This window comes from Lepidothrix coronata, unplaced genomic scaffold (genome assembly GCF_001604755.1).
Source record: "Lepidothrix coronata isolate B3197 unplaced genomic scaffold, Lepidothrix_coronata-1.0 Scaffold28, whole genome shotgun sequence".
Lineage (NCBI taxonomy): Eukaryota > Metazoa > Chordata > Aves > Passeriformes > Pipridae > Lepidothrix > Lepidothrix coronata.
In genome coordinates this window covers 3644324-3653609 of record NW_016690208.1, presented here as the reverse complement: position 1 = coordinate 3653609, position 9286 = coordinate 3644324, and the positions used below count along the sequence as shown (strand labels likewise).

At 51.1% G+C, this 9286-nt stretch overlaps 1 protein-coding gene across 1 annotated transcript in view; it reads left to right on the top strand.

Annotated features, from left to right (window-relative positions):
- VAV2 (vav guanine nucleotide exchange factor 2) overlaps nt 1–9286 on the top strand; it is a 130598-nt gene that overhangs the window by 118188 nt on the left and 3124 nt on the right. Inside the window, exons 13-25 of the mRNA XM_017809922.1 lie at nt 59–341; nt 1127–1228; nt 1346–1434; nt 2185–2201; nt 2546–2567; nt 3503–3630; nt 3818–3892; nt 4479–4531; nt 5203–5319; nt 5436–5523; nt 5618–5741; nt 6657–6743; nt 8691–8845. Coding sequence (XP_017665411.1) covers nt 59–341; nt 1127–1228; nt 1346–1434; nt 2185–2201; nt 2546–2567; nt 3503–3630; nt 3818–3892; nt 4479–4531; nt 5203–5319; nt 5436–5523; nt 5618–5741; nt 6657–6743; nt 8691–8845 — 1340 coding nt within the window. The remainder of the gene's footprint in view (nt 1–58; nt 342–1126; nt 1229–1345; nt 1435–2184; nt 2202–2545; nt 2568–3502; nt 3631–3817; nt 3893–4478; nt 4532–5202; nt 5320–5435; nt 5524–5617; nt 5742–6656; nt 6744–8690; nt 8846–9286) is intronic.

Here is a 9286-nt window from a genome sequence, read left to right as displayed (position 1 = left end):
TTTGGTCCAAGTGCGCAGCGCCAAGCCAGTTCAGGCATCATTAGCTGTGATGTGTTAGAGAAACAGGGAGCTGTTCTTCCTCCTTCCCTGCTGTTGCCTGTGCAAGGTTCAGCAGAAGGGGCAGGGGCAGGCACTCAGCAGTTACTGAGGTGCCTGCATGGAAGTGTGATGCATTTTGCTGCTCAGGTGTTGGGAGCACAGCGAGATCAACGCTCTTGTTTTCTCTTGCAGTGGTCATACGGCTTCTACCTAATCCACCTTCAGGGGAAGCAGGGCTTCCAGTTCTTCTGCAAGACAGAAGAAATGAAGAGGAAGTGGATGGAGCAGTTTGAAATGGCAATGTGAGCATGAGTGGCTGCTCTAGCCCTGAGTGCAGTTCCCAGGTGTGGGGGAAAAGTGTCTTGGACCACCAGGTCACTGGAGACCAGCTCTGATAGCAAAACCTGTGATGGGGAAGCTCATGTGGACTTGCTGGATCGGTCCCTGTGCAAAGGGAACCTGAAACCATCTACTCTGAGCATCCACACCAAAGCATGGGTGGTGCATCTCTGAAATTGGATTTTATCTCTGAAACTGAGATTGGATATTAGCAAGAAATTCTTCCCTGTGGGGATGGTGAGGCCCTGGCACAGGTTGCCCAGAGAAGCTGTGTCTGCCCCGTCCCTGGAAGTGTTCAAGGCCAGGTTGGACGGGGCTTGGAGCAACCTGGGATAGTGGAAGGTGTCCCTGCCCGTGTCGGGGGGTTGGAATGAGATGGTCTTTAAGGTCCCTTCCAGCCCAAACCATTCTGTGGTTCTCTGAAATGACACCTTGCCGTGGTGCAGGGCCATGGGGGAAGTACCAGGCTGGCACTGGAGGAGGGTGGTGCTGCAGGACCTGATCCTGAGCAGAGCAGGGATCGGCCCCACGCCGACAGATCTGGGCTGATGATTGACTCGGGCAAGGGCCAAATCCGTGACTGTTGTCCCAGGGGAAGGTTGATGGGCAAAATCCTCCCTCTCAGTCAAGCCCTGAGTCTCCTTTCACATTTGATTTTGTATCTGTCCGTGTGGTGTCCAGGCTTTGACTGAAATGCAAACAACCACTCATGGGGACAGATTGATAACCCCTCGATCCTTTCCCTCAGGTCCAACATAAAGCCAGAGAAAGCCAATGCAAATCACCATAACTTTCAGATGTACACATTTGAAAAGACGACCAACTGCAAAGCCTGCAGGATGTTCCTGAGGTGAGCAACAACCTTCCAGCTGTTCTGCATTGGCATTGAAACATGGAAAGAAAACCTCAGAGCTGAGGCTGGATTAGGACTTTCTGACTTGTGTTTTTGTTTTTTTTTTTTGCACAGAGGAACCTTCTACCAGGGCTATCTTTGCCCCAAATGTGGAGCAGGTGCTCATAAGGAGTGCTTGGAGATCATTCCTCCCTGCAAGATGGGTGAGTTATTTCACATCATGAGCATCTTATGCTGCACATGAATTATCTGACAGATTTTCTGTATTAAGCACTAATGCTTGTTAATGTATAAAAAATATAAGTGTGCTCCCACCCACCTCCCAGGGCTGTAATTTACATTGGTTGGTGGTTTAAAAAACAAACAAACCAGCCAGAACCACCCAAAGCAAAGAGCTGCATCCCATGGATGTCAAGAGGATCACAGCAGCATTGTGTGCTGGGTGGGCATTTAAGAGAGATGAGTTCTTCATCAGAAGATATTGGATAATGAAATAGGAGGGTCTGCAGCAGGGATAACATTTCTGATGAGGAGAAACCTTGTCTCTGGATCCCACATATCCCATAGTATGGCAAAAATTTGTGTCCTTGCTCTAAACTGGGCAAAGCTGTGACTCAGCTCTGCCTGGGTCAGAGCCTTGGTCCTGCCTGGGGCAAGGGGCTGTCACAGGGTGGCTCCAGGTAGGTTTTGAGTGGAGAGGGGAGAGAGGAAGAAACAAAGTCACAGAGTATTGTGCAGGTGAGGAAATGTCCTTGTCCAGCTCCAATCCATCCCTGCATCTTGCCCGTCAAGAGCAGAGCGATGGCCTGAGTGACCCCAGCTCTGCTTTGGGCTTCCTCTGTCAGTTCACACAGTGATGGCTGGTTTACTGGAACTCACAGTGTCAAGAGAAACAGAAAATGGGGTTTGTTGCCTGTTAAATTAACCACCTATTCCACCCTTTGCTCTTGCAGGTTCTTCAGCAGACCAGGTAGGTTGTTTGATGTCCCTTTTCCTCATCCCCCTCTGCCTTAGGCAGAGCCTGTGTCCTTACCCAGTCTGGGCATGGGCAGCTTGTGGGAAAAGCAACCAAAGGCCTCAGAGGGGTAGGACTGGGGACCAGTGGCCTCTTTTCCAGCCTAAAACTGGCCCAGTTTGTGCAGCACTGCAGCCCTTGGGAGGTGCCAGCACCCAGCTGGGACAAGCACCATGGGCTGGGGGTTACCAGGGAGGTTTTGGGAGAGAGTTTCTCATCATGTTGTCTTCAGGTGGGTGCTCATAGAGAGAACTGAGACTGATGTGTCCTCACAGAGACTTTTTGCTCTTTCTTTGCAGGATTCACTGGGTGCTGGACCTGGTAAGTACAGTACTGTTTTACAGGAGGGCAGACAAAACATATCCTGGCAGGAAGACTTGTTGTTGAGGAGGAGCATCTTCTGCCGGCATGTCCAGTGTGCTCCAGGGATGTGCAGCTCCAGGCACTGCCCTCTCTGATGGGCCATCAGTCATGATGATTACTGCAATATTTTTTTATCTTCTTTGTTTAAAACTGGTCTGGACACAGCTCCAGGCCTGCCCTGCCCATGCTCTGGCTCAAAGGAGAAGAACAATTTGTTTTTGTGCTTTCTCTGATGGAAGGAAAGCCAAGCCTGGGGAAAAGAAACCTGAATCAAATTGGTGGTTAAAACAAAAAAGCAAGCAGAGAGTGCTCTCGCTGGGTGGGGAGAGGCAGAGGTGGGGAAGTGCTTTGAAAATAAACACTGTGGTTTGAGTGCAGTTGGGGGAGCTTATTTAATGTGCAGTTGTTGGCGAGACAACTGGACTTTGACTGGGAGCTTCAGGGGCGTTTGAGTCCCAGGTTCAGCAGACACTCAGTGGAAGCTGAGTGTTCTCTGGGCCCTTTTGCAATCGTGGGTGTTGCACTCCTGGCCCCTTCTGCAATCCTGGTGTCACCACTGAGCCTGCTGGGTTTTGGTGCCAGCCAGGCTTTGCCTCAGCAAGGCTCAAATCCAGGTGCAGGGCTGGGAGCTGGAGCTTTGGCCGGGCTTGGTCCTTCACGGGTTTATTTTTGCTCTGGGAACTCAGTCATCCGTGTAACTGCAGGAGCCAAGAACATTCACTGTGGACACTGTTCTTTTCTGCTTTCATGCTTTCTGCCCCCCAAATCCTGCCTGCTGGTGCCTTTGGGTTTGTGGTTCATAGGATAAGGAACGAGGCTTCAGGAGGGGGAGTTTTGTTTTGGGTTTTTTTGAGCAGGGACAAGGTGATGAAACTGTTTTCCTTTTCTCCCAGGTCCTAAAATGGTGGCAGTTCAGAATTACCATGGAAACCCAGCCCCTCCTGGGAAGCCGGTGCTGACCTTTCAAATTGGGGATGTGATCGAGCTGCTGAGGGGGGACCCAGACTCACCATGGTGGGAGGTGAGAACGATTCCCCTCGGGAAACTCCTGGAAGGTTTTAAACCAGTGTCTTCTGCGTTGTCCCTTTTATTTGTGGGCAGGGCTGTGCTGGGGGTTTGGAGGCAGTCTGGAGCCTGTCCCCCTCCCTGCACAGTGACACCAGTGCTCCCCATGCCCTCCCCAGTCTGATTCCAGCTTGTCTCTGCAGGGGCGGCTGCTGCAGACGAAGAAGTCGGGTTATTTTCCCAGCTCGTCAGTAAAGCCCTGCCCTGTGGATGCCAGGGTAAGTGCCAAAGAGGAGATGGAGCCCAGGGTGGGTGGGAGTGCTCCAGTGGTCCCTGTTGCTCTTCTCAGCATTCTGCTTGAGACCTTGGTCCTCCCAGTGAGCCCCTGGACCTTCAATGAGGCCTCTACTGTGGCTGAATCAGCAAGGAGGTGGTTCCCTCATCCCATGATTGCAGATGTCTGAATTTTATCAGTCTCAGCCCCAAGGTTGGGGTTGGTGTGACCAGGTCCAGACTCTGTTCCTCCTCTGCAGGGCTGACTTGGGAGCAGAGGGCTTGAAATCAGGCACAGTGCAGGAAAACTGTGTTTGATTTATTTTAATTGTTTTTAGCTGTTTTCTGTAATGTTGTCAGCTGCTTCCCAATTAAAAACCACTCAGGTAAATGAACAAATACAGCCTGCTCATCCCAGCTGGGAGGCTGAGAGGGAAATGTTCAGCTACAACACTGCCCTCCGCCGCCCAAGCCGATAATCCAGGAACGGCTTGGCAGAAGGAACCCTCCCGTGGAGAGGAGCGTCTCACACGTGATCCACAGCCTGATGAGCTGCTGGCTCTTCACTAATGAGCAATTCTGTCTTTGCAGCCTCCCAACAGCCGACCGCCCTCGCGGGAGATCGACTACACAGCGTACCCGTGGTGAGTCGACCCTCCTCTGGCTATAACCATAAACCAGCATTGCTTTTTGGTTGTTACTCTGTCAGGAATCCACTCCAGTAAGGAATTCTGAATGCAGACTAGCAGTGACTTGCATCCTGCTTTCCCTGTGGCCCCAGGGCAGCTGCCACACTGGTGTTTGGGGTTGAAACCTGGCGCAGCCCTGGCAGTATCCATGATGATTTCTTCATTGATGGAGACAGTCAGAGGCTAAAAGAGATGCTGGTTTCTCTTCCCATTTTCTGTGCCCAGAGAATCATTTTGAGAAGAAGGAGGCAATTCCTGCCTTGGCTGGAGATGCTGTGCTTGGCTTGCCTGCTGCTCCTTCCCTCTAACTCCAGCCAGGTTTACAAATTCATGGATATAAATTATCCACTTGCTGAAGCCTCATTAACCTGGGGACTATTTCTCAATTAGTGAAGAGGTCACACTTAGCAGTGCTCACCCACAGTTCAGTGGCCCAACAGCTTCTTTTATATCTCGGGGCACTTTCCTTCCTCCTCACGATGACTTGGATGAGACCTGTTCCTCTACCTACCTTCCCAACCTTCATGCCTTCCAAAGATGATGTATCTTTTTATCCAAAACATGCCTGTTTGAAGATACGCATTCATTTCAGTTAATTAAATTAATCAGTTAACCTCTGGGCTCAGGTTTGCAGGGAACATGGAGCGGCAGCAGACGGACAACCTGCTCAAGTCCCACGTCAGCGGCACCTACTTGATCCGGGAGCGGCCGGCCGAGGCCGAGCGCTTTGCCATCAGTATTAAGTGAGTGATAACTTCACTTAGTAATGGAATAATTTAGTATTTCTCACTCCTGGAGGACAAGCTGGGGCTGGAACACGCAGGTGTGTTTTCTTGAGTGCCTTTGCTGCCGTTGGCAGGTTCAACGAGGAGGTGAAGCACATCAAGGTGGTGGAGAAGGACAACTGGATTCACATCACAGAAGCCAAGAAGTTCGAAAGCTTGCTGGTAGGTTTTTGTCTCCCCTTGTAGCATGTGCACTGTCCCTGCCAGTCACACAGAGGATGGCAGAGACAGCCAGGTGCCTCTCCATCCTTCCCAGGAGCTGGTCGAGTACTACCAGAGCCACTCGCTGAAGGAGAGCTTCAAGCAGCTGGACACGACGCTGAAATACCCCTACAAATCTCGGGAGCGCTCTACCTCCAGGACCTTCACCCGCTCCCCAGGTAAAACCCAGTTTGGGGGCAGTTAAACTTGTCATGGAAAACCTCACCCTTCCAGCCAGGTGTAGGAGCACTGGATGAAGGGATTTATAGCTTTGCTGTAGCGCTTGAATTCCTCAGTTCGCAGATAAATTGTCTGCTTGGCTGGTGGCATTTTGAGGACGAGTCTCACAGGAGGTGGTGGATCAGGGGGATCTGAGGGAGAGTTTTTGCTGGGGGAGGCTGGTTCCCCTCCTGTGGTTTTGGACCCTGTGCTCAGGGGTGGTTCACCCATCCCTTGGTCCTTCCAGAGCATCCCATCCACCTGCAGGTCGGGAGCAGGGATGTGATGGTCACTTAGTGGGATTTACCGTGTCTTGCCCCACCTGCGTGAGTTTCTTGTGCGTGTGTTTTAACGGATCCAGCTCCAGTGTGACTTGTGGTTTGAATCCCAGTGGGACTCCTTTAATGGAGATCACGGGTCAAATGGTAAGTCTGTGTCTAAAATAAAAAGAAAGAAAAAAAATGAAAACAAATGGAAAGCAAAAATTCAACAGGGCAAAAAGATGTGTTTTGTCCAAAAGCCTGAATGCAGAACTAACTACTTTGTGGGGAAAAAAATTAATTAAAAAAAATTTTCTCCGTCGTATATTTAAAAAAGAATATCAAAGGAAGATAGATTTTAAAAGTTGATTAAATATATCCTTTTGTATGAAATACAACCATAGGATGAATTTTGAGCCCCTACACTGGCTGTGGGGCTGTGGCCAGACCTTCTGTCAGCTGTCCCAGCTCCAAGCCCCTGCACAAGACCCTCTGCATGCTTTACCCTGTATTTCTCCATCAGCTTTTAAAGCACTGTGCATTATAATATTTTTTTTTAATTTCCTTTTTAATGCGTGTTCTGCCTCTTTCTGTTTCTCTCTAACCTCTTTGCAGCCTCCTGCGCTTCCTACAACTTTTCTTTTCTCAGTCCTCAGGGCCTCAACTTTTCTTCTCAGAGCTCCTCCAGTCCCTTCTGGTCAGGTACCAGTGCCTCTCCCTGCTGGAGAGACCTGCCACCATCCCCAGCTTGAAAGCCATCACCAGTGGGACCTGTGGGGTCCCTGCTGTCCCTCCATCCCCACAGGCAGTTCAGGGGGTCCCCAGTGCTGCCCTGGGGCACAGCCTGGAAATAATTTAATTAACCACGGCTTGGCTGGGAGCAGAACACACTCCACTCTCTCCCCAAAATCAAGGCAGGGAAAAGATGTTGCTATTTGAGAAAAGGGGCTGAAATTAATTAAAAAGTGAATCCAGCACTTTGGGATCTCGTGATGTACTTCAAGCTCGACCTGCTTATCCCCTGTGTTTCACCAAACGAGCATTGACATCACTCTGTCTCGCAGTCTGTTCCTCCTTGTTCTCAAGGACAACATCTCAGTGTCCAGCAGGTTTTGAGCTCTGGTATCTGAGGCTGCTCAGGAGCCCCTTGCTGAGGAGGCAGGGGTGGAACCTGTGCTGTCAGAGTTGTTTTTTGGGGCTCAGTCTCCCTGCAGAGAGTGCAGTGGTGCCCTGGCCTTTGAACCCCATTGATTTAATGTGTTACAGGCTGGTGTCATCCTCCCTGTTGAGGGGGGGATCAGAGCAAAATCCTGACAGTTTGCTTCTTGCCATTTAAGCAAAGCCACACGTGCCTTCGTTGGTGCCGTGTTTGGGAAGAATGCTTAACTTTTCAAGCATAAATCTGGGAATTTGAGGTCCTTCAACTGCATAGAAAGTATTGCAGAAGGTAATACGTGCAGCAGTGGGCTCTGAGCAAGGTCCTGATGAAAGAGCTCAAAGCTGCTGTGATTCTTGCTCTGTTCTCCAGCCTGGCTGCCTGGCCAGGACGGATGAGTCTTCCAGTGATTGCACGCTGTGTGTCTGGACCATCTCCATCGCCATCCTCATCTCCTTCCATCCCGAGAGCTGAAAACCTGGGCAAAGCTTTTCCTCAGACTTAGTTCAACCTTGGTTTGCACGCTTTTATAATTGAAATTAATCCCTGGAAATCCTGGGACAAAGAAGGGAGCTTCACTGAAACACAATGTCCCTTCAGGGTGGGGTTTTTTTTTCAAACTTCAGAGGAGGTGCATTTTTCTCCCCCTCTGCCCATCCCATCCCTCCCTCTGTTGCTCTCCAGCCTTCTTCCTCCTACCCAGACCTTGGGGCAGGAACACTGAGCAGTACCCCTGCCTTCCCCACCTCACTGCTGCTCCTCCTCGTGCCTCCCTTGAGCATCCCCTGCCTGAAGTGATGGAGATCCGTGGTGCTGGGGCTGTGCCAGTGCTCCCAGGATGGCTCATGGGGGCATCCTCCTCATCACAAGCTGTTGGTCAGCATTAGGGTTTGCAGGGTGCTTTGGCACCATTTGATCTGTGATGGGACCAAGTTTCCAAGGGCCCTGGGTGCTCCCTGGAACAGGCAGAAGCAAGGAAGATCCAGGTTAGCAGCTTCTTCCTCCTTGTGGCAAAGCATACAGGATTTGCTCAACCTCTAGGAGAATTCATTCCCAGTAACTCAGTTTTTGAGTTGATTTATGAAGTTTTTTGATACATGGCTCTATCAGGTGCTGCGAGCTGTGCAGCAGCCAGACCTGAGAGTGTGAGTGGAACAGGATTTTTCCATGATTTCGTTGTCAGTGATTGTGTATTCCTATGAAATCCTTTCTTTTACCTCCTCACTAAAATGCCCTTCACCCCAGAGATCCCCAGCAAGGCTCTCCTGGCAGAGAGAGGTTTCCCAAGCTCAGCAGGAATCCCGTTTAACCCCAACCACCCCAGTCCATGCGGGCTGAGCAGTTTGGATGAGTTCAGTCCCTCCAGGCCACGGTGCTGCGATGGGAGCTGTGGTGGAAAACCCAGGTTGAACCTCACCAAGCTTTTCCCCAGGCTTCAGCCGGTCCCACGTGGTGGGGGCAGCTCCCGACCCCTGTGCTTTGTCCCCTGGCAGTGTTCACCCCACGGGTCATAGGGACGGCGGTGGCTCGATACAACTTCGCGGCGCGGGACATGCGGGAGCTCTCGCTGCGGGAGGGCGACGTGGTGAAGATCTACAGCAGGATTGGCGGGGACCAGGGATGGTGGAAGGGGGAAACCAACGGAAGAGTGAGTGCATCCAGATAATATCCTGTCCCTTTTCTGCAGCATGCAGTTCTCCCCGCTGTCAGGACAGCAAAAGACATTCCCTCTTGCTCTTTCCCATTCCCTCTTGCTCTTTCCCGGATCCTGGGTGGGCTGTCATCTCATGAGAGCCACTGCTCTGTTGCCAGTTGATGCTGTGTGACAGTGACAGTGAATCCTGGTGCACACAGGTGGATGGGAGCATGCAGTGGGTGGAGGGCAATGTCTGAGTCTGCTCTTCTTCAAACCTGCATGTGGGGGATGTATGTAGGAGTGGCTCTGCCAGGGGAAGGCTCAGCGTCCCGGGAAAAGTAGCAAGCTGATGACTTGGCCTGGTGTCCCACAGTTTGTAGCTCTGGGTACAGATTCTTCATGCCCTGATCCCTTATATATTGTGGGCAACCTGTGTGTCCAAAGAAATGTATA